The sequence below is a fragment of the Chroicocephalus ridibundus genome, chromosome 1 (assembly GCF_963924245.1).
Source record: "Chroicocephalus ridibundus chromosome 1, bChrRid1.1, whole genome shotgun sequence".
In the NCBI taxonomy this organism is placed as follows: Eukaryota; Metazoa; Chordata; class Aves; order Charadriiformes; family Laridae; genus Chroicocephalus; species Chroicocephalus ridibundus.
In genome coordinates, this window is record NC_086284.1 from 219358236 (window position 1) to 219383345 (window position 25110).

Consider the following 25110-nt stretch of genomic DNA (forward strand, 5'->3'; position numbering starts at 1 on the left):
GTAGCTCAGAAAGGTCTGCAGATTTTTTTCTCTTTTGAATGAGTCTTGGGATGGATAATGAAAGAAATAATGAAAGAAAATAATAATTGATTTTTACTGTGTTCAGGGAAAAATAATTTTGTGTAATTTTTATTAACAAACCACATGGCGTAAAAGAAGCAATCATAATTATGCCCATTATCTCCTTTTAGCAAAAACAACTGGCAAGATACCACATTTTGATAACTATTGAGGCTAAAAAGAAGTAACAGTAGTGACAAGCGCGCCTGAAGTATTAGATTGAGAAGACAAACATTAGCCTGTGCAGTCAACGGGTGTATTTTGTGAAGATGCTTGGACCTGGCTAGAAAACAAGCTACTGTTTACACATGCAAGGCTTTTGATAAATAATTAAAGGAAGTTCCTGCAAACTAAAAGTATAATAAACCTAACCTCATAAAGTCACTGCCGTAGTTACAACTGGATAAATAAAGATTGCTTCAGCTCTGGCAGCTGTCAGGCCAGGACATCTCAGTATCATTATTTTTATGGAAATACTCATGTGTGAGAAAGGAGGGATATTAGGTTATGGTCATTTTCACAGAGAAAGAAGAAAACGTATACGCACAGGCAGGGAACCACATCCAAACTGAGAATCGAATGACTACTGAGAAGTGTGTAAACATACTGTCTTATGTTCCTGACTGCAATAATAGGGTCACTCTTTACCTAGCTGACAACTTTCACAGCTCTGAAAGGAACTTCATATCTTTGAGGCCTTTTATCCTTCACTCAAATTTGCATGAAATTAGCTAACCAGTTCGAAAGTTGCTTATAGAGGACTGAGAAACTAATAACATAATTGCATGTGCCTTATATCCCTAGGAAACAAGGCTTAAAATAGAAGAATCCGTACTGGGGTACTGAAGAAAATGACTTACCGACAGCAAAACTTTCAGCAACCAGCTGTAGGCTGAAAAAAAAAAAAAAGCTCTGCATACACCAATTATGACAGAAACCGAGCAGCATTCTTGGAATCACCAGTCATGTTTGGGCTAAGATAACAGTTGTTCCTTCAGCTGTACAGAAACCATCCGAAACTTTGTTCTGAAATTTTCTTGCTGTACATCAAAATTATTATTCCGTAGTTGCTGCCTCCTGGCTCTTTTGAGATTTTTTTTTTTTTTTTTAAGGGGAAGAAAATCCTCGCTGTGAGGCAAAGAAGTTTTAAACTGATGTTTGCCGTTTGAGAAGTGCAATAGGAGGATGGAGTCTTTTCTAGTACTGCTGGAGAAGCAGCATCTGGGACTGTCGGAAGTAAAGGAGTTTTCTAGAGGGGCCTCAGTTAATATACTGCTCAAAGACCTCGAGGGAAAGTCTTAAAGTATTACGTTGTTTGAGTTTCCCGCATCTGTTTGTAAGTGGAATAAACTTATTAAAATAGAGGTTCCCTCTATTCCTGCTAAACTGGCGTTTCAGCCGTGCAGATGCTCTGCAGAACGCTGTGCAGTCCGGAGTGAGGCCAGCAGTTTTTATCAGCCTGAACCGAAACCCATGTTTTCTGGCTTTCCAGAAGAAACCCTCACTAAACATGGCACATCTCAATAGAAGTACAGTCTTTGTGGCAAATATGTGTTGAGACACAAATATTGAAGTTAAAAGGTGTACCTTTCCCTAGTTACTTTTCTACGCAGAGCTTCAGGTTTTGTATAGAGGTACATTTCTAGGAAGCATAACTTGTGGTGCTGGAAATAAATAGTATTCAAAGATAACAGTTTACACCATCCTCTACCACACAGACATTCAGGTAAGAATGTGTATTTCTATTCTCTACCTCACTAAAAATAGAAAAGGCACTGAAAAGCCTCGGAAACCTTATAAGAAGCACAATTTAAATATAAAACGTAGAAAAGTGTACATTGTGTAAGTACTGCTTATTCTGTTTAATGTAAACATTCTGGGAACGAGACACTTTGATGAAGAAAAAGTTTTGAGCCAAATACAAGGGCTTTTCTAAATTTCTGGTTCTTTAATAATTCATTCATTGCATTGTCCCCTTGAAGAAACACTTACCTTTATGACCAACCTTAGTTTATTAAGACTAAAAGGATTTGGATACATTAAGAGTACTTCCTTTATATTCACACTTAGTTATTGGGGAATTAGAGTGTTTTCTAAATTACTCTAAAACAGAATACTGGAGGAATCACAAAGCAAGAGGTGTTATATGGTTAACCAGAAAAAAAACACTCCAGACTTTTTCCATGGCGGGTCACCATGTGAAGGAAGGAAAAAAAGGAACCACCGGTGCTGGAGAGGTGTCCCTTGTCAGAATACGTGATACCACACAGAGGTACAGCTAAATTCTTGTGACAGTGTGGGAAATCACACATTCGATAGGAAAATACGGGACAAAATATCATAGAGAAAATCCTGAACTTTCCAGCTAGTCCTGGGCTCTGGACCCTAATACATGCTGAAAATAGTAGTATTCCTGCTGTATTTCTACTACTTAAATATTTAACAGCCCCTTCAGATGTCTGCCATCTCTAGTTGGGGTTTGTTAATTTATTTGTGTTTATTTAACCTTTAGTTTACGCACTACCGGTAGGCTCTAGGGAACACAGGTAAATGCTAGGTGCCATATTTTAGAAAGGGAGCTGAAGTCCAGATGCTGAAGCGACTTGTCCGGAGCTACAGAGCTCTCCCAGTTCTGGGATCCCTGAAGACAGCACCATGCTTCCATTATAGATTGTATGTCTGGTTTTCGTGCATTACAGCTTGGAGAGGCGTTATTTATTTTTAAACAACTTTTTACTTTTTAACAAGCACGACCACTGTGAAGACATCTACAGCCCATAATTCTGGTTTTATTTTTTAGAGTTTTATAGATACATCAGAACAGAACGTTCAAAGGATGTCGGACAGAAGGCCTTTCCTCAGCGGAGAGAGTGGATATGGGCAGGGGTGAGAGCTGAGTTTATGGGTTGGTTTGTGGGGGGTGTTTTTGTTCTTTAAAAACAAAAGAAAAAGCAGCAAAGGAAGTATTTAAATTAAGGCGCGGGAAGAAAAAAGCCTAAGTAAATGTATGTGCTTTAAAAGTCGCTCTGGTTTATTTTGAACAAAAGCATATTTAAAAAGGTGAGCGGGTTTACTAATGCAATTTCTTTGAAAAATGCCTTTTACAAACCACATTAAGGAAACATTCTCAGTTTCATTCCACAGAAAAAAGCACAAATCCTGTCATAACAAATACTTGTGGTTTTATCACTTGTGTGCTGGATATATCGATAACGGTATGGCCTAAGTTCTTGCCTGCACTATGTTAACACATGCTGCTTTGACAAAAGCTGAACTCCTGGTTTCATGGCCAGGGGGGAAGTTAGATCCAGGATTCCCTGTGCTGGACCGATAACATTTTGTAGAGAAAGATTATAGTTTGCAGGCTCAGTTATAATACTAAAGAGAGTACTATGAAGCCCAGCCTGCCATTTTGGTGTGGGCTGTTGGCCGAGGAGAAGGGACTGTCACCCTGCACGGTACCAAGGGCTGAGATTCATTAAGTGGGGCAGCCCCAAGGGTTACCAGCCTACCTTCAGCTGCCATCCTCATGCAACGCAGCTTTACCCAAGAGTAGCTTACAGAAAGCTTACAGCTCAATATGCCGTTAATTCTGAAAGTTACGGACCGCAGTGTCTGCTCTTTTCCTCATACGATGGCAATGAAGTGTTAGCCAAAGCAGTTTTCCTCCCCACTTTAGGGTTTGGCACAAACCTTCCCCCACATAACCAAAAATCTCTGTAAAAATTAGGTTATTTAATGTGGCATTTACTGTCTTCTCTAGGGTTAGAAGAGCTAAAAGAAAGTTACCTGCAGTAATTATCCTTCAAAAACAATCAGGTGGAGAGAAACGTGGCAATCAACCTCTACAGCTCTAAACACTGCACAGCTTACTGATCATTTTACTTGAATACAAATGGTAAGTGAAGGGGGGGCGGTGGAAAAGGTAATGGATTATTATCTTGGTGAACGATGCAAAACTTATCAGTTGTGGAAGCAAGCCTCTGTAAGTTGGGTTGTACAATCCCAGCAGCAGCAACGGCAGCCCGGGGACAAGGGGTAATGTCATCATCTCCTTTGGTCAAGTCAACCTGTCACCTCTGCTTGAGACTGTCACAGACAGTGACATGATTTCTTATTTGCAGCTTCATTAGGGAAGCTTGTTCGGGGCAGTAGGGTGTTTGAATCACATTATCAGACTGCCATAACTGAATAAATGAAAACGAATTGAGCATAGCGTGGGGCATTTGGGAGAGATGAAAACCTTTCACCGTTGAGATACTCTTACAACAAACTTACATGCGTGATCCAAGCTAAGAGACAGACCTGGACTCCAAGCTCCCGTACACTGGTGTCAATCTGCAGTAAAGACCAGATAAGCTCACTCTTGACACTGCCACCAGCGTGACGCTGCAACCTGGTCCGTGACCTCTATGCAGGCCCGTTGATACTGTATGGTCTCCAAGAAGTCACAGGAAAGGGATGACCTCCAAAATGATGGCAGTTGCATACTCGGAGGTGTCTGGGTAGATACAAAGAGGCTTGGTCTCTTTGGAAAGACTCTAATTTTTTTCCAGCTGCGCTTAAGAACACCCAGGGCCAAAATAACCTTCCTTTCCTCAGCCTGTAGCACCTTGAGTCCTCATTGAGGTGGGACCGGGCGCAGGTGAAGGTGTCGCTCTCACTGGTAGTGCAGCAGCTCCTCCCAGCGAATGGGCTGGGAAAACACCTCCCGCTCCAGCCAGAGTTCGTAGGAGTAGTGGAAGTCCTCGGGGAGCTCCAGCCGCTGTCCCAGCACGCTCTGCAGGCAGTTGTCCACCGGCGCAAACTCTGAGTCCTGAGGTTTGTCGTATCGCCGGCTGTTGAAGGCTTCGATGTTGGCTCTCAGGGTGCATTCTTCAGCCTGGAAATCCCATGGTCTGGCATCGATATCTGCATTGAAGAAGGAACAAGACCAAAGCATTGTGGAAAAAATAATTCTGATAACGAAGATTTTACAGCAACCACATGCCTGAACTGACCAGAATATTAGCCAGTCAGTAATTCTGATTATTATTTCTAATCCGTTCCCATTACTATGTATGCATTTAATTTAAATAAAATATCTTAAAATCACTTGTAAATTAAGCAGAGTCAGAAAGTTTCCTATAGAAATGCTATTCTTTCTACTCTGTAGCATGCTTTAAGGACTCTCTATAATTACCAAGCTCCTGCTTTTTTCAGAAAGGCCCCACCACTTTTCCTGAAAATCGCCACAAATGTCTGAAGCGGAGATCAAGATTAAATGCATATAGCTAAAACCTGGCAAGCTTCTTATGAGTTACTGAAAACAAAGTTTTCTAAAGTTTGGACAAGTTTAACTATGAATGATGTTGAAAAGCTAATAACTGGCTGTAATAACCATGATATTTTAATATTAACATATTAATATTACATAATACGCAATATTATGTAAAGATATAACATGTCAAAAATATATAGTATTTTGAAAGTTGGTCTTTATGAGCTCTAAATCTATATGAAATGGTCATTCTCTCCATAAAAGTTCAGTAAATTCGTTGGCAAAGCTTAGCAGTGCTCAGGGGAGGGAAATGGCCGAGCTGGGTATCAATCCCGATATACAAAGATAAAAATAAACACTCCAGGAAGAACCCTTTCAGATTGCGTCTCTGAAAGCCGAGAGCTTCCCTGGCAAACTGTCCAGGTCGAGATGCAGTCTCTGCTAAGCACTGAATTGTGCAAGCCAGTGTTGCTTTATGTTGCTGATTAACTCTTTTGGGGGAAGTGGGATAATTTATCCTTTGCATCTGTCTTAAAATTGCATTATTCTCAATATTGCCAGGTAAGTTCAGTTGTTACAGCAAATCCTTGCTCCAGGGCAGGTGACGTTTTATTCCTGCTGTTTTGGAGTGCTCAAGCTATTTAAGTCACTCAAGGCAGGCAGTATCCCATAGCTGTATCCCATTAATGGCATAAAGAAGCCCTGCTGCTGTATTCAATCCCACAGGGACCAGTCAGTGTGCTGAGAAAGACAGCAACGGAATAGAAATCCCCCTAAAAGAAAGGAAGTCCCCAGCCTTCCCGCCCTTAGATCATTTGGGGAACTCCACTAGCCCTAGCGTGAAATTCATAGAATCACAGAATGGGTTGGGTTGGAAGGGACCTTAAAGGCCACCCAGTGCCACCCCCTGCCCTGGGCAGGGACACCTCCCACCAGCCCAGGTTGCTCCAAGCCCCGTCCAACCTGGCCTTGAACCCCTGCAGGGATGGGGCAGCCACAGCTTCTCTGGGCAACCTGGGCCAGGGGCTCACCCCCCTCACAGCAAAGGATTTCTTCCCAATATCTCATCCCAATCTCCCCTCTTCCAGGGTAAAACCCTTCTCCCTCATCCTGTGGCTCCCCTCCCTGAGCCAGAGTCCCTCCCCAGCTTTCCTGGAGCCCCTTTAGGGACTGGCAGGGGCTGGAAGGTCTCCCCGGCGCCTTCTCTTCTCCAGGCTGAACCCCCCCAGCTCTCTCAGCCTGTCCCCACAGCAGAGGGGCTCCAGCCCTCCCAGCATCTCCGGGGCCTCCTCTGGCCCCGCTCCAACAGCTCCGTGTCTCTCCTGTGCTGAGGCCCCAGCGCTGGAGGCAGCACTGCAGGGGGGTCTCCCCGAGCGGAGCAGAGGGGCAGAATCCCCCCCTCGCCCTGCTGCCCACGCTGCTGGGGATGCAGCCCAGGCTGCGGGGGGTTTCTGGGCTGCCAGCGCACGTTGCCGGCTCGTGTTGAGCTTCTCATCCACCAACACCCCCAAGTCCTTCTCCTCAGGGCTGCTCTCCATCCATTCTCCGGCCAGCCTGGATTTGTGCTTGGCATTGCCCCCACCCATGTGTAGGACCTTGCACTTGGCCTGGTTGAACTTCATGAGGTTTGCACAGACCCACCTCTCCAGCCTGCCCAGGTCCCTCTGGGTGGCACCCCTTCCCTCCAGCGTGTTGGCTGCGCCACTCAGCTTGGTGTCATTGGCAAACTGGCTGAGGGTGCCCTCGATCCCACTGTCCATGTCACTAACAAAGATGTTAAATGGTCCCAGCACTGACCTCTTAGGAATGCCACTCGTCACTGGTCGCCACTTGGACATCGAGCCATTGACCACAACTTTTTGAGTGCTACTACCCAGCCAGTTCCTTATCCACCGAGTGGTCCATCTGTCGAACCCATGCCTCTCCAATTTAGAGACAAGGATGTTGTGCGGGACAGTGTCAAATGCATTGCACAAATCCAGGTCTGTTGCTCTTCCCTTATCCACCAATGCTGTAACCCCATCGTAGAAGGCCACCAAATTTGTCAGGCATTATTTGCCCTTAGTGAAGCCATGTTGGCTGTCACCGATTGCCTCCTTATTTTCCATGTCCCTTAGCAGACTTTCCAGGAGGATCTGCTCCACGATCTTGCTGGGCACAGAGGTGACTGACCGGCCTGTAGTTCCCCGGATCTTCCTTTTTTCCCTTTTTAAAAATAGGGATTATATTTCCCCTTTTTCAGTCAGCAGGAATTTAGTTTAATTTAATTTAAATTAAATTTGGTTCTTCTGAATTAGTGTCATAGTGGTATCATGACTATCAAAAGCATACAAGTCTTCAAAAAATAGATTATATCTTTCACAGGTGAAATTAAACAGCCTAAACATAATTATAATGCCTTTCTCCCTTGTAAACAGTTAAGATGTTAGGCTTTTACTTCTCGCCCTGTTTTCTTTTGAAACAGGAAAGCTACGCAATTTTTCTGCTTAATCCTCATTAAAGAGAAGATGCATGCAGAGCAAAAATTTAGGACTGTGTTATCAAGGCAAAAAAGATATTTTAATACGTTCTTGTCCTAAGCTTGGGTCAGTTGTTGCAGCAGCTGGGTGCACTTACAAGGCAATAAGAGTACGTGGTCTGATGCATCCCATGAATCCAAACATGAGGAACATCAGAAACTTCGTAACGTCTCTCAAAGAACACAGATTTAGACTACACAAGAGCTGTTTAAACAGACCAGTCTGCGGCGCAGCTTAAGGATTCAGAGTATCCACGCTGCTGGGTTGTAACTGCTGCTGTTCCTCAGGTGGGAGCTGCAGAGCTATCAGTCAGACTTTCACTCCATGGCCACCCTAAGCGTGCAGATTTGGTGGGGATTCCAGGACAGTTTAATGGCTCAATGTGTTTTGGGAATGCAAAAGTGCAGGCCTGGGCTTGGTGGAAACTCTTGTCTTGGAGACCTGAGCTGATCGTGTCCCATCCTCATCTGATTATTCCCACCTTTCCTCATGCAATCAATTACATTCTCACTCTCTACAACTCCCTGAAAGGAGGTTGCAGAGAGGTGGGGGTCAGCCTCTTCTCCCAAGGAAAAGGTGATAGGACAAAAGGAAACAGCCTCAAGTTGCGCCAGGGGAGGTTTAGATTGGATATTAGGAAAAATTTCTTCACCGAAACGGTTGACAAGCCTTGGAACAGGCTGCCCAGGGAAGCGGTGGGGTCCCCATCCCTGGAGGGATTTAAAAGACGTGGTGCTGAGTGACATGGTTTAGTGGTGGACTTGGCAGCGTTGGGTTAATGGTTGGACTCGATGATCTTAAAGGTCTTTTCCAACCTAAATGATTCTATGATTCTATAATTCGTTCTCTTCTGATGGTGCTGAACTGAGCCTTAATGTTTTTAAAAAAATCCCTGATACTGACCCAAACAAGTTGATGGGATCCTAACAGGTCATAAGCCAAACCATGTCAAAACCCCGCGTGCCGATTTCAGCTCCGCACGCAGAGAGGATGCTTCCCTGGCATTACTCACCGTTGCCGTAAGCCCAGTCATCGTTCATGCGGTGCCGCACCTTCTGGTAAATGGCAGACATGGTTTTCATGTTGCTCTTCCTCCACTGGCGCCCCAGGTATTTGGTCTGGATTTTCAGCAGTTTGAGGACGTACAGCTGCATCATGGCCTGCTTCACCTTCAGAGCTCGCTTCAGTATTGGGGCTGACTTAAAGACTACCAGCATCTGTCAAGGAATCAACACAAATCCACGCAGCGTGTTCAAGAAAGCCACACGAGTACTGTCTGCACGGCTCTGGGCACTAACACCTGGGCCATGTGTAGTACAAACCCCAAACAGGTAGAATCACAGAATCACACGGAATCACAGACTGGCAGGGGTTGGAAGGGACCTCTGGAGATCATCTAGTCCAACCCCCTGCCAGAGCAGGGTCACCCAGAGCAGGTGGCACAGGAACGCGTCCAGGCGGGTTTGGAATGTCTCCAGAGACGGAGACTCCCCCACCTCCCTGGGCAGCCTGTGCCAGGGCTCTGCCACCCTCACAGCAAAGAAGTTCCTCCTCATGTTTAGGTGGAACTTCTGATGCTCAAGTTTGTGCCCGTTACCTCTTGTCCTGTCCCCGGGCACCACTGAAAAGAGCCTGGCCCCATCCTCCTGACACCCACCCTTTAAGGATTTACAAGTGTTGATAAGATCCCCCCTCAGTTGTCTTTTTTCCAGACTGAAGAGACCCAAATCCCTCAGCCTTTCTTCATCAGAGACGTGTTCCAGTCCCCTCATCATCTTCGTAGCCCTGATAGAATAGGGCTAATAGAATAGAAGCATGCATCATAACCAACACTTGCTGCAGGGGGCTTGATGGTCATAGAAATAAGTATTATTTGCAGAAGAAAAAGTATTTCTGCATTTAAGCTTCAATCTGTGACAGAAAAATGGGCAGCTAATGAAGCAGGAGAAGCCCCATCACTGCCAGAAGAAACTCTCAGCAGGACGGCTGGGCTGAAGCCTGCAGCGTAGAGCTGGGGACACGCTCGAGACGCAACGCTGACGACCCACGGTGGTCTCAGAGAGACGGGACGTCACCTTACCATTGTCCTCGAGTGCTTCCACTTGGTCAGCTTGTTGAGGATCCTCAGCAAGTTGATGCAGGAGAATAAATTTCTCCAGCAGAACTGGTTGTTGTCTCCGGCTTCCTGCAAAGCAGAGAGGGAAAAGCGTCACCCTGATGGCAGCATTCAACAGCACAGAGACATCCTGGTGCAGAAAGTCTTTGTTTTTACTATCCACACAAGTCTTATTTCTGATGGAGAGTGCGCAGTGGAGCTACCTCCTCGCGTGGGTTGTCGTTGTGCCGCTGAGAAGCCAAAAGAATCTGCGGAAAACCGTTCTGAAAGACTCAGATGTAACCAGCGTTTTAATTTGCATGTCGGTTTAGAGTAAGAGCTACGGTAAATCACATCATTCCGTCACGGGACATATATATATTGTGGTAGAATCGTATTTGTTGTTTACAGTCAGAGAGCAAATTACAGCCTAGTGATCACCGCTGCTTAGAAAACAGTTTTTGGTAATTACATAAATTAATTCATACATTACCACATGCTTAGAGGACACATTACAGAGAAATAAAAGGCAATCACATAACAACGCAGGATGACAAACAGCAGCATTTGTATCGGGAGGACAAGACTTTTCTGTAACAAAGATCCCCTCCGGCTTAAGCGCAGCTGATCTATTATTGTAAGTATTAGCTAAATGTAAGCACCCCCAGCTCCAGCTTGCATCAACATTGCCCGTGGCCCATCTGAGCAGTAATTCCACCACTACAGTAACAGCACTGAGCACGGCAGAAGTGTCCCACAAATAACCTCTTCGCGGATGAGAGCAGAGACAAGTGCTGCGTAATTTATAAACCACTTACAGCCAGCTACAGCCTTAACAACTCATGGAAAAAATGCAATATTTCGCACGATCCGGGTTCTGGGCAGCCTCAGGAGGAGAGTTTGGGGATGACCCCAGGGAGCCCCTTCTGTCGGTGTCTAATCCAGCTTCAAAACTAGATTTACCCAAGAAAATCCCACCAGCATAACGCCTTTGTTCTTAAAAGCAAGCACTAAACCTATCATTTCAGTAAGCTGGTAAAAACGCTGTTGTACTTAGACTTTTTAGAGGCCAACAAGAAAGTGCTTCTGATTTATTTAATTCGGGGATTTGGTAAAAGCCACTCTGAGCAAATGCACTTTTCTGCCAGCAGAGGCTACGTCTGTGCTGCAGGCTCCTGCGCACACAGCGGAGCTTGCACAGCAAAGCCCAGAGGTGGGATGTCACCGAGATGTCACCGAGATGCCACCGAGGCACCACCGAGGCACCCGCGGATGCTGTGTACAGCTCTGGGGGTACCAGCTCAGGACAGTGCCCGTGCGGTTTCATATTGCTGCCCAGTCCTAATCTGCTCCCTCTGCACCAAGTGGTTTTTCCCAAAAGACCCCAGCAGAATAAGGTAACACCCATTTCACAGGCAGATGGATTTATTTTTGTCACCAATCTGATATCGTCTCTATAGCTTCAAGTAAGAGAGTCTTTCCATCAGATTTATGGAAAGAGGGAACAGGCTAAACAGACTTTAATCCCCCTTTGGCCCCCGTCTCCTGTTACCCTCCCCCTGGCACCACGACACGGTGGAGCAGGGTCTTCTGCAGCCCCCTCCCCAAAGACGGGGAGCTGGAGGGCAGCGACAGGAGAGGGGAGATGGGGATCAGCAAGAAATCAGAGCTGGTCCCACGATGATGGGTGAAGTCCCTGCTACCTCGCCTGATTTACACCATGCGGGGACAGCAGTTACCCCACAACCAGAGTTGTCCCTCCTCTGGAAACGGCACTGCTGAACTCGTCCTGGTTTTCCGTGGAAGTAAACCAAACGCACACGATCCTGTGTTCAACCCACTGAAAGCGTAATCATCTGTTATAGCCGCTAAGAAACGCGTTACGGCTGGGATGTTAAAATCAGTGCACCCGAGTGTTAAAAAAAAATAAATCTAAAACAACGCATAAAATGTTGGCTGAAGAAAAATAAATACGTGCACAAGCATATGCCTCTGAAGTACCAGGGCATGTTTAATTTCTATTAAATCCTTACATTCGTAGGTATCCGCCCAAAGATGAACGCACATGAAATTCAAGTTGGTTTCTGCATATTTTCTAATTAGGCCCCCATGAGGCTGAGATCCATGTCAGCCAGAGGAAAGCGATGAGCCACTGTCATCTAACGCAACAGCTCCCAAACCGGGGACCAGACCCTACTGGGAAAGGGTGACAGGGAATATTTTGCCTAAAAAAGTTCGGCCTTCTCCTACAGCCATAAAGCTTAGCGTGAGCGTCAGGATTAGCATGAGCCATTGGAGCGCTCGGTGACATGTCGCTAGATGTCCCCATCGGGCCACGATGTGGTGGGTGGGAGCCTGGCAGGGCTGGATGGGCACCCAGCCTGGCCGGGACACCCAGCCTTCGGCAAGTAGCCCACGGACCAGCGCAAAACAGGGGACTGATCCCCTTGATAAGGAAGGAGGCGATGTCCAGGAGCTGCCACCCCAAGCAGGCATCCAAAAGCAGGCAAGAAGCGCTGGTGGAAAGGCACGTAGGACAGCAGCGGAGGACCGAGCCAGCACGCCGGCCGCGCGTGACCATCCCACACCCACCCACACGCGCTCCACAGCGGGTTTTTACATAAATCTGATCTGGCATAATCAACTCATGGCACGAATTTGCATCGCAGCGACGCATCAGGAATGCCGTGGCTACAGTGGCAACAAAATCAGTTTTGCTGACCACAACCTTGGAGGGATTTGTGAGCAACTTTGGCTTGTAGAAACTAGGGAAAAATCTTTCCCTTTAATGATTTTAACCTTTATAAAGCTAAGGAAAATTACATAGGTTTAAGATTTTAGCAGCCAGGTAACAGGATGAGGCTTTGAGCAGCCTGGTCTAGTGGGAGGTGTCCCTGCCCACGGCAGGAGGGTTGGAACTAGATGACCTTTAAGGTCCCTCCCAACCCAAACCATTCTGTGATTCTATGAGATCATCCCTGCTCGGACTGGTTTTCGTCAGGCTCTTTCTTAATGATTCCCGCATCATTTAGGGTCTCCCTTCCCTTTGATCCCCCTTGCCTGTTAACCCCAAAGCTTGTCCCTGCTCTGTGCCCTGCCCGAGTCCAACCTATTCTGCATTTGAATTATTGCAGTTACGAACGTGCCAGCGTTAATGTTTCATCTGTACTTTGCGTACTCACACAGCCCATCGTGCTGGCCGGTCTCTGTAATACTTAGTCTCCTCTCCGCAGGGAATTTGGTTCGTTCCTCAATCTACGGGCATCTTATGAAACGTGAGTGCTGAGAGCAATTTAAACCCGGGAGGAAATGGCCTCTGGACAAACACTTTTGAAAAGCAGGCTCTCTCGTTCGGAGAAGTGAAAGGGAAAACCCTAAACCCAACTATTTTTCTGGGGTGCACAATGCCAGCAGTGCCTCCTCCCCACCTCCCCATAGCTGACAGCGAGTCAGAACAGCGATGGGAGGAATTTTCAAGTCTGGTGGGGGAAAAAAAAAAGTCTGATTTTGGAAAGGTGGGAGGGGTACAGAAAAAGAAGAGAGAAAAAAAGAAAACGAAAATCCTTCCTCACCCTCTCGCATACAGCAATACGGGTTACAAGGACCCTTTCTGTGCTGCTTACCAGGCTTTCTGCAGTGAGCTCGGGCAAATCGCAGACTGTACAATGCGGATAATCCAGGACGGAGATGCTGTGGAAGACAGTAAAGAAGCGGCTCATTAAGAACCAGGTAAATATGAAAGCAACTTTTTAGGTGATATATGTGATTATGGCCAGCAATCTGTAACATCTTCCCTGTGCTCGGGGTTTGAATTGTGATGGCAGCCTTACGCAGCAGGTGGTTTGGGTGGGTAGCAATCCCATCTCCAGCGAGCCACGTTGGGCACGTGAACCAGCCCGCAGCCGGTGCCGCGCAGCCGTGCCTCCCCCCCGCCTTCCCGACTGCACGGACGGCATCCAAATGGGCTCACCGCTGCCTCGCCTCTCAGCTTAATGGAGCACGTCGATTGCTCTTGGCTCCGAAACCCATCCTGAGTGCGCTAATAAGGACTCGAAGGATTTGGATCCATTAAGACGTGACAGATTGGTTATTCACGTGCACATTTGAAAAAAGGGGAAAAAAAACCCCAAACAAATCCAAAACAGATCTTAGGTTAAAATGGAGGCATCTGATTAGCAGCAAGAAAATTCACGACGAGGGCATCAGGTCTTTCAACGCCCTCCAGGCCTATCGCCTTTGTAAAAGTAGCCAATAAAGAAAAAAAGAAAGAAACGTGTGTGTGTATACACATATATATAACGTATACATACACACGCTGATGCGATCCGTGCCCTGAGATGTGCACCGTTCTAAAACAAAGCGTGTACTATCACACAGCTTCAGCTCTTGTGTTTCCTCTTCTTTGCTGTTTTTTTGTTTTTAAATTCAGCAGCTGAACAACAAGCTGACCTGTAACCGCCCCTGAGTCAGAGGCAATCCAGGGTGAAACCCAAGGTTGGGAGATCCCCAAATTTTAAAGCGTTTGGCCCGGGAAGAGCTTGTCTGACCACAAGGGCAGATGCTCCTCGCTTCCTCCCACCCATCATCATCCTAAAATGTATTACTTTCTATTTTTCCACGCGTGCCTTCTCACACATACGCAACCATACCACGCAGGAGACAGACCAGCCTACACATGCAGCTGAAGCAACAAAAAGAGCATCAAAAAGCAACAAAAAGGATTCTTTTTCGTCGTTCCAACAGCAACATCCCCCCCGGTTCTCCCCTCCGAACGGGGAAATCCTACCCAGTCCTACTGAGTCGTGAAAGCTCTTTCAGTTCTTACGCTGACAGTCCCTATACAGGCTCAAAAACGGGGCTGGTGTCTTTCTCAAATCAGAAGTGAAAGCCAGTGACAACTGTGCAAAACCTGAAGCGGTCAGGAAAGCTGAATTATGGTGGAAAACACCTAGAAGACTCTACCCCATCTGGCCTTTTTGACGCTGTGGCCCACAGATGCCTGGTGGCACTGTACAGCTTTCCAGGAGTCCACGTAAAGATGAAAACAAGCCTACCGTCAGCAAGGGAGATGGGTCTATGTGTATTTTAGTAGTCTAGTGAGAGATTGGAAAGCCCCCATCCAGTGCTCCTCGTTAAGCAGAAGGGATTTTCTCCCCTCCAGCGTATTCCTGTAGTGGAGAGCATACTGCCCCAAAGCCGTGCTTGGTAGGGACCAGAGGTCACTCGGTCCCACCGCACGTTCCTCATGCACAAAGCCTCCCTGCTCCATCATCCCTCTCTTCCCCAGAAGCGGCCGTACCTGTTTTTGGCAGTGATATAAGACATGATGTTTTGGTTGAAGAACTTCAGGATCAGCGGGATGCAGTTGGCAAACACCAAATGCTGGGACACGTACTCAAACTGAGGAAGAGGAGTGAAAGGGGTCAACGTTAGCCGGAACAACTGGGAGCATCACCTGGGAACGGGAACCCACTTCCAGCCGAAAGCAAAGCGATCTCGATGGTTTGCTCTAGACACCTCGCAGACCCCCTTCCCCTTGCAGAAGTCTGCTGTATGAGGCTTGCATCACGTACAGCAGCTCCCACCAGCTGGAAAACTCTGCCGTAGAGTGGAGACACAAACTTTATGGCCGTAGTTCAGGAATAGCTGCACCTAAGGACTGCAGGGTAGCTTTTCAAAATAAAATCTGTGGCAAAAGAGTGTATGGGGAAGAAGGAAGGAGGAGATGTAGCTATTACATGAGAAAATGCAACAATTCCTATTGCAGTTAGACGCTAACCCCATTCCCTTTTCAAATTTTGACTGAAAAATGTACTCTTGCCTTCCTATATGCTTTTAATTTCTCTTCCCCTCTAAACAGCAAATGGCCTGGGTACGTACAGCTGCATAATACAACAAATCTCTACCGTCCTCTAAAGAGACAGACACAAACAGCAGCAGCATCCTATCCCGTCCTGCCCCTGCCTCTCGCTAACCTGCAATCAACATCCCAAATTTGAGAGCGAAGGAACAGTTTGTTCCTACGCGTCTCCGCTCGGCCTGGTACCAGCTGTCGACACTCGGTACCCCACCGATGACACACCGCCGCCGTTATTTGCGAGTGAGTAATCGGCAGTCCCCGCTAGCCGGCATCTGAGATGCTCTCACTGCTTTGAAATGCAGCTGCCAGTGACTCGCGTGTTATATAGGATCGGACGGAAGATAATGCTGAAATGCAATAATTTGATGGCGTTTCTCCGTTGGCATAAGAAACACCGAATCTCCCCAGAACCGAGCCAAAAACCTGTGATCTGTGTTGGTGTGCAGGTCCGTGTGGTTGCTGCCGCACCGACGTGGCAGCCGGTGGGCACAGGGTGACCCCCGGCAGAGCCTGCACCAGCCACGTTCTCCACCACCCTCCGCTGCCTCCATTGATGCCACCAGCTCAGCCCCCGCGGCAGTTTTTGGGGTGGTGCTTGAGACTAGCTTCATCACCAAAAGAAATTATTCAAATTACCCAAAATCAGACCCAAAAGCAGAATCAGGGGGAGAGAACCCCACAGCTTTCTCCAGACTTAGCGCCAGACTGCCAGGGTCCTCCTGCCATGGAGGAAGAAATGAGAGGAGCCGTTTCGGGGGTGAAGCGAGAAAAATTAGTGAAGGGATGTGGGGGGAACAAATCCAGGACTGTAAAAATGTAGGGGTTTGTTTCATTTTATCCAGTCCAATATATGGATTTATATTTATCCTCAGATAAATATCAGTGGGCTTCATAACACAGATGGATTTGTACCATGCTGAAACCTTCAAAAGAAAAAAAAATAAATTAGAAAACACTAATTGTTTGACTTGCAGAATGGGTGGAGAACTGGGCCCAGGCCACAGCTCAAATCAGTCCTCGGTCCTTTTTTAGCCAAGGAAAGCCCTCGTGCGGGTGCAGTTCAATCGGTGCCATGCAGATAAAACAAAAATCAGGTTGCATCTAGGACCCAGACCTCCAGGCTCTGTTGAAACTGGAGCCCCAAGAACTTGATCCTGCTGAGGGACAGAGGACCAGATTAGTTGACCTCATGAGGTCCTACCCAGCACTATTTCTGGTCATTGGAGATGAGACAGAGCAAGAGAGGGTCTTGTCTAACCCCCTCCCTTTCCCCCTTCTGCCGTGCAGGCTTGTGCTCATGATATCTCCTGAATTTTAACCTGATCAGCCACAGCGTGAATTTTTCCAGAAGTCTGAAAACTCCTTCCACGTGAGTGGAAACGATCCTGTCAAAACACTGTCAGAGATATATTGCAGGGAGGTTATCCCTGCCGGAGTAACTCTATACAAATCCTGGCCCGGGGCTAGGGTTCACCGCCACGGAAAAGCGATCTGCAGCTCCTCATGGAAACCCTCCCTGGAGAGGGTCTATCAGGACACACCGGCTTCAAGACCAGCTTGGCAATGGGCGACCCCTTCTCTGCACTCACCTGGTAGATGTGATTCAGCTTGAAATGCTTGAGGAGCAGCAGCAGCAAAGCCGAGATGCTCTTCACGATGATCTCTTTGTGTCTGTTCACGTCAATCCCCAGTTTCATGCTCTGAAGAACGGTGATGCTGGGTTGGGGGGAAAGAAAAGAACAGCACAGTGGGTGTGGGAGCAAGGAGGACAAAGGGACTGTTGAGATCTTATTCATCTGGACAGGCTCTACGGAAACAGGGATCCTCGCTTCCCCCTGGGACTCCCATGTCCATCCCCTCCTGTCCGGTGACGCCCAAGTGCATTAAAAAAGGGGAAAAAAAAAAAAAGCTGATTGCCCTCGGCCAGCAATCCTGGGGGAGTGGTACGAAGGACACCTGCCATATGCTCATGCGTCTTCGTGATTTGTGTCAATTAGTATGATTTTATGATCTGTGTCACTTAGCTAGCAGAGCACGGCGGCTGCCGACCGTGCTCAAATTGTTACGCTCCTGAAAAACTGGCATTCACACCCTTGGCTTTCACCCCTCCGCCCTGGCAGCAACAGTAGCTTGCACCTATCCAAAGAGACATCCCCAAATCTGGAGCCCGCTGAACCTATCGGCAAACCCCAACTCTCCCGCTCGGTCCAAGACTTCCTGGCAAAGCTGGGATGGCTGGCGGCCACCTCCTCGAGGACTTACGGCATCTCTTCAGGCAACACGTCCGCCAGGATGTTGATGGAGTCAGTCTTGGCTTTAGAGGTGGGCGCTGCAGCGAGGAGGATCTTCAGCAACGCTATCTGCAGGGGAGGACAGACATGGAGGGATGCTCCCAGGAAGGGGCATACCTTCCTTCCCCTTCAAGTGGTGAAACTGGACAAATTCAAGCCAAGGCTATAGGGTTTCACCAGCCCAAGCTCCGCTCACCGTGATAGACTGACTATGCCAAGGCTCAACCTCTCCTTTTATACCCTGGACGGACAGGCCAAGTGGGGGCAGCACGGCAGCTCTGTTTTACCTTTAACTTAATGCATCATGAGCACCTGAGTATGGACGAAATAATGCAAGGAACAGCTGAAGCTTAATGCATTTGTATCTGTGTTTGTCTCTCCCTATCGACAGAGTGCAAGTGACCCAATTAGGTCTCCGGGGAGACCTTATAGCGGCCTTCCAGTACCTGAAGGGGGCCTACAGCGAAGCTGGGGAGGGGCTGTTTGCAAGGGCATGTAGCGATAGGACGAGGGGCAATGGCTTTAAACTAGAGCAGGGCAGGGTTAGATTGGACATTAGGAAGAAGTTCTTTACACTGAGGGTGGTGAGACACTGGCCCAGGTTGCCCAGAGAGGTGGGGGAGCCCCATCCCTGGAGACATTCAAGGCCAGGCTGGATGAGGCTCTGAGCAACCTGATCTAGTTGAAGATGTCCCTGCTCGCTGCAGGGGGGTTGGACTAGATGACCTTTAAAGGTCCCTTCCAACCCAACATGTTCTGACAGTGTAGCTGAACTTCAGGACATGCATTGTGTTCCTCTGGGAATCTCTCGGGGCCATGGGAAGGCTGCAAGGGATGTCCCTGTAAGGAAAGTCATAACCTACAGACTCTCCACCGTTTGAATAGTCGTTGAGAGCGCAGCCAGGCTGGCAGAGACCTGAAGGCATTACCACCTTGTTTGCTGAGCCACATAAAGCATGATGATGGTTTAGTTTGGTTCCTGGCCCAGCAAGCCAGAGATCGGAGATCAGCGCGATACCGTAATGGAAAGTTAATCTCAGTGTGGAATAATTACTAAATTGGCCAAGAATCCAAAAGTACAGCATCGTTCACACGTTAAGGAAAGTCATAAAATCAAGAGGCTTCTGAGGTAGAATACAGCCGCAGCTGGCACACGAAGAATGCAACATCTGCGATTCCCTGTACAAGGTTGTTTGGGAAACTACGCGAGGGATGGAACGGAACGCGCTTGTTCCGTGGCCTTCCCTTGTGACAAATAGCAGATAAGGGAACGAGACGGTACTACGGAACAGATAAGCTGCCTACTTGCTTACTACGAAACAGATAAGCGGCCCCACTCGCTACCCGAGCCAACATGTCGTCAAATGTTGATGAAATGGTGTCCTTTGTGCGAACTTTGCTCATTACAATGTACCAAAACACACCTCCATCCCGGAGGCTGCCTGCCTCCGAGGTGCGCCCACTCCTCCTTGAGTACACCAATCGTAATAAAGGCATTTATGACTAAAGTCACTCAAACTCCACTTTGAAGATAAAAAAGTAGTACAGAAATAGCCCGAGAGAGGGGGGATATCGGGGAAGACACCATCACGAACAAGTCGGGAGAACTCCATCACCGAATTCCGGGACCAGCCGACGGGCTGAGCCTTTCTTCCCCCCCATAGGGACGCCTTTGGGTAAGACTTAGGTTACACCGAGTGTTTCCTTGGGGAACTTAGAAATTTCTCTAGAGAATCTCTATCCTACATTTATAGCCAGGCTGTATCGTTTATAACTCTGTCGCGCGTTTTGTATACTTAACAATATCTTTATTTGCACGTGCTTTGCAGACAGTGTATTTATCACCGGCAATCCTAAGAACCTGTATATCTGTTGTTTAAATAAATTGCTCTGTTTAAGTGGCTGGTCGTTTTGGTTTCTCACTGAACGCAACCAAAGACTCGAGAGTGGCCGTGCTAGTTCAGGAGCACGACTAGACTGAAGGTGCGGTCCACTATTAGTGTATCCAAATCGTGATAGTTTAATACATATTAAACACGATTGGACTGATAGCGTTGAATTGGGCATCACTCAGAATTTAAACCCAGCCGCACCTGGCCTCCCACCTCGGTGAGGAGGGTTAGAACGCAAGGGGGTTTATCTTCTGCCAAAACCGCTTTGCCCCTTTTCACGCAACACTCAGCAAGAAGGACAAAGGCTCGAGGGAGCAGTGAAGTCTGTAGGTTGCTTCTTGAGGTCAGAAGTGAAGATGCCTGCGTCAACACGCCATGACTTGCTGGTAAATACTACAGTTCATGCAGCTCAAGATATAACATGGGGCCATCCCCAACTGGTTCCCCTTGCTGTCCAGAGGGCAGGAGCCAGTTTTGAGCTCCCACCAACATGGAGGACTTCGTTCCTTGTTCCTCCACACACATCCTATTTTCCAGCCACTGACCTGTCTCCAACCCTTTGACCGTGTCCCTGGGTATCTATACCCCTTGATCTTCCGATTCCCTCCTCTTGGGCTGTACTTCCCACCCAACTCTGCTCGGGATTCCCACCAAAAATCTCACCATTCAAGTCCTGAACATACCCCAGCAGCCCCGTGCTGAGCTCTGAAGCTCACAGATTGGCACCATTCCCCAAAAGCTCAAAAGCTCTTCTTTACTTTTGAGAAACATGGGCTTACCATATACTGGGGGAGATTGTACAACATTGCTCGATACAAGATCTCACAAGGGGTTTCTTGGACTTCCTCTTCCCCCTAGCACAGAGAAACAGAAACAAGGGAAAATTAAATATTTCCAGTCCACACGCTTGAGATACGACAGTCACCTCCATAAAACCCAGCCTGAGGACTTAATGATGGACATAGCTCCGTGCTGACTGCAGGAAGCTCCAGGCCTTTCTCCACTGCTAAATTTGATCAAGATATGGGCTTCTAGAAAAAAAGAGCACCCAATGTGTGTCCTAAGGATCACGGAGAACATATGGATTTCTGTGACACCTTGGAAATCTTCCACATGTCTATCTAGTGATGGGGTGCAGCAACTTCTTACCAGAGACATGGGGCACTTCTCCAGCTCCTCCTCGTTCTTGATCTGGACGTCGGAGATGGAAACGTACTTGTGCTGGCAAAATACACAGACAGAGGCAGAGCAATTTCACAACTGACGGATGAAACACTCTCAGCAATGACAACAGTTGCTGATTTCAGCAGTATCTCGTTAGGTGTATAGGTCACAGCAGATACATGGAGAACTCGTTTTTATGTGGGACATCCCTCTGTCCCTGAAGCTCCTCACACATCATGCCTTTGATTACTTCCAACTACTCCTTCTAGGATCTCTCTGTAAGTAAATGGAGTAAGTAAAATCGTCTCCAAAAGGCAATCCGGACCTTAGATAGGGTCAGTTGCCCTCTGGAGGTGTCTCACTCCATGTGAAGCGCTGTGGGAGACAAGGTTGGCCACGCTTCCCCCTGGGAACAGCATAGGTCTGGGCATGTATGTCCAGATCCAGCTCTTGAAGTCTGTCACCTTCAAAGCACAACGTGGCAAATGCTTGCCAGGACACAGCAGTGTTACACCTCGGATAAAAGGGTGAGTCCAATTGTTGGACAATCTACTTGGAATTGCAGTGAGGACTCGGTTTTTCCATTTTTTTGCCCCAATTCCTGCAAGAAGCTCCAGAAGTTTTTCTTGTGATAACTAACAAGAAGGGACCCTCTTACTCCCTCCAGGAGCTGTGTTTCAGTTGGAGGTTAGATGCGAGGATCCCACACCGCATGTCACGGATATTGAGCTGTTTAGACCTTGACCGGATTCATCGGATTAACTTCCCAAGGCAGAGAGAGCGAGAGCTCAGACCGAAGGCACTGCTGGACATCAGCTGAAGAGAAGCAGAAGACTAAATGCACATGAAATATTTACTGTGGGCTAAGAGCATACATCTGAGGAACTTGAAACTCGTTTTAAGTGCTGCATCACAAAGTTTACGGGTATGAGACTTGATGCCCTTCGGTCCCCCTGTGGCCCTGGTGATCTTGGCCAATGATTTCCCCACCCCCATGAGATCCCCACGGGTCTGATACCACCTCAGAGCATCTGATCAGTGCCACGGAGCAAAAATAGCAAGGGATGAGGTTAGACAAGCTGACTACCATTCAGCAAGACTTTCTGGGCTCCTTCACCCAACGTGCCACACATGGAGCCACCATCTCACCTGCTTCAGTGTCTTCACGCTTTCATGGATGGGCCGTGGTAGCCCGATCAGGGTTTCGGTGTCTCTGTGGGGGATGAAAAAAGATAAGTACGAGGCTGGGAAGAAGATCTGGGTTTAACACTTCCATGTCGCACGCGTTAAAGAGGGAGCCTGCAGTCTACTGAGTCTTTTGAACGCATCCCACATGGGTCAGGAATTGGGAGAGGTGTTGGCGTGAGCTGCCTGCCCTCCCACCTCCTCCCCAGCAAAGCCTGTACAAGAGAGGGGCAACGTCGGGGTGAAGAATTGGGCTGAAATCAGGTCTCCGCGTGGAGGCGGCTTGAGCCCGGCACCTCACCTAAAAACAAATATACCCTGCTGGGCCCGTGCCAGGGTGACTCCGTACTCGCAGCTTGATTTATTCACAAACTGGGCAATTTGCTGTGGATACCAGATTGTCCCGACTCCCTCCCTCGTGAAACCGGTCCCTGGCTTGGGCCAGGGGTCACTTATTCTGGGCTAGGTCTGATTTTTAATAGAAAGATGTCCTTGGAGACCAGCATCTCCAAGAACGTGTTTTTATAACGCCGAGTGCGCTGCTGCAGCCCCAGCGAAATCCAGCGCTGCACCGCATCGTCCCCAGCATATCTTAGGCTGGTTGAGTTGAGAAAAAACTAAGCTCTGGGGACACCTCCCACCAGTTAAATCGCACTGATGGGAGCTAGGGGACAGACTTGGTCGGATGTGCACACGTAATACTCACTGTCCCAGCGTGAATCCGATGAATTTGTTCCTGCTCGCTTCCAGGAAATGCTCGATGTCTTTCTGTCTGATGGAGCAGCAGAGAAATAAAAACAAGGAGAAGGTTGGAAAAGAGACGTATACCAGATCACAGCCTACGTTGCTCAGCGGGACCAGCAAGAACCTTTGAGCTTTCTAGGATTAATTTCTAGAGGTCTTAATAGCAGTGGGCTAGAGCCACCATTGGTCTCGTTGGCTGGCAGCAACGTGAACCAAAACCATTTGTATTTGCTGTGCAACTCCGCGGGAACGTGCAAACGGATGGAGAGGAGTTCTCTATGACCACCACCCTTTTATCCACCTTCTGTGCTCCTAGCACATGCATCTGCTCGCTTTGAGTGAACAAATGTTGTCTCCACAGTCTGGCAGAGCACGTGCTGCTCCAAGAGAGCAAGCTGACGTCTTGTCCACCCTGGGCATCTTTCGTGAGAACTGGTCAGGGGTCTCAGCTTTACACGTAGGACACGAACTGTGAGCCAAGGCTCTCTCAGGCAGAAAGAAACCCAGCTGGATTTCCAGGCACCAGCCAAGAAAAACAACGCTCATTTGATTTCGAAGTTGAGAGCATTAGGTTACGTGGAGGACCACGGCACCGTGTGTGCGGAGACCCACGTGAGAAACCAGTTCTTGCCATGTCCCTGCGAGGAGTGCTCCGTCTGGAGAGACACACTTAACCCTGTCACTGCTTCCACATCAAAAAGATGTATTTGCTCCTGTGTTTTAAAGATATTGGATTAAATCCAGGCTTTGGATCAACAGCCAAAATCCCCACATGGATTAGAGGGAAAGGGGCAGAGGTTTTCACCCTCTTTTCCTAACGCTCCCCAAATCGTGTGTAGCAGAACTGGTCTTAGGAAGGGAAGGCACCGACTTCTTTATCCTCATGTGTTTTTCTCCAATTTTTCACCTTAGAGCAAGGCCGCTCAGGAAGGCTTCATCTGGCAGCACAAGAGTCCCACTCAACAAGCAAGAGGCAATGTCATTAATGAGTTCCCAAGATGATTAGTCTAGGACCTTGCCCTACCGAGATCCATTGGTGCTGGTTGGGAAAGCTGACCTTGCTCCCGCAGCCCTCCGGCACAAGCGTCCTTCCCAGTACAACCTGGGATGTCCAAAATGGGATTGCCACTTAGTGGCCAAGCTTGGCCATGCTTGGTTTGTAAAGCCTGGGGAAGGGCTCAGCTAAACCCAGCCCAGAAAGGACCAACTGAGACAACAAAACAACTGGAGTCACTTCAGTTCAACTTGCCAGAGGCCAAAAAACTTGCCACACGCTGACGTTCAACCCACAATGAACTCCAGGACAGGTAGGACTGGGGAGGACGGCAATGAAACCAGGTGGATTTACCTGACTTTGGGGGCCCAGGGGAGCCCTTTGGGGAATGACACCCTTTCGATGGGTGGGCGCTGAGCAGGCATCGCGGGGATAATCGCGTCCCGCTCCATCAGGTCCAGTTCCCCCTCGATCCCGCTGTCCACATCATCGTTCTCCTCTTCATCCACTCCTGCTTCATCGTTCTTGAAGGGGTCTCTCTCGTTGTAGATATCCAAACTGTCTTGCTTCACCAGGGGCTGCAGAAGAAAGGGGAAGGAGAAATTCAAGTCACTCTGTGGATTTCATTTCCCTCCCAGCCACCAGCACCAGACCTCTCCATCCTGGAAGGATCAAGCTCCCAGATGTTCCTCAGGTGAGGATTTGCTTCCTAGCTGTTGCCACCAGAGCCTGGACAAGGAACAGCCCGCTCTGTACCTCTAAGCTTGCTGCTCTAGGAGATGTGACCCCATTTTCCATCTTAACTTTTGGAGCTACCATCCAACATCTAACCCCTAGCAAAAGAGGCGTTTTCATCCTCAGACCATAACACAGCAATTCCAAGAGTGGAGTAAAAAAAGTCAGGCTTCCTGTGAGCAGTTTGCTCCTCAGTGTTTATCAGCCCTTTGCCATAGGGTTGGGATGTCCTCTCACTTCCTCCGGATCAAGTGCATCGTGGGGCCGGTCTGCTGCAACTGAAATTGGTGGGTGAAAAGCTCAACACGAGC

General features: G+C 48.0%; 1 protein-coding gene across 1 annotated transcript in view; it reads right to left on the reverse strand.

Moving 5' to 3' along the window:
* Positions 1–1897: 1897 nt before the first annotated feature.
* Positions 1898–25110, reverse strand: part of STRIP2 (striatin interacting protein 2) — a 30226-nt gene continuing 7013 nt past the window's right edge. Inside the window, exons 10-21 of the mRNA XM_063323768.1 lie at positions 24419–24642; positions 23033–23098; positions 22291–22354; positions 21127–21198; positions 20757–20831; positions 18057–18154; positions 17384–17510; positions 15234–15334; positions 13558–13624; positions 9920–10024; positions 8852–9056; positions 1898–4971 (exon numbers count right to left, since the gene is read on the reverse strand). Coding sequence (XP_063179838.1) covers positions 4721–4971; positions 8852–9056; positions 9920–10024; positions 13558–13624; positions 15234–15334; positions 17384–17510; positions 18057–18154; positions 20757–20831; positions 21127–21198; positions 22291–22354; positions 23033–23098; positions 24419–24642 — 1455 coding nt within the window. The 3' untranslated portion in view covers positions 1898–4720. The remainder of the gene's footprint in view (positions 4972–8851; positions 9057–9919; positions 10025–13557; positions 13625–15233; positions 15335–17383; positions 17511–18056; positions 18155–20756; positions 20832–21126; positions 21199–22290; positions 22355–23032; positions 23099–24418; positions 24643–25110) is intronic.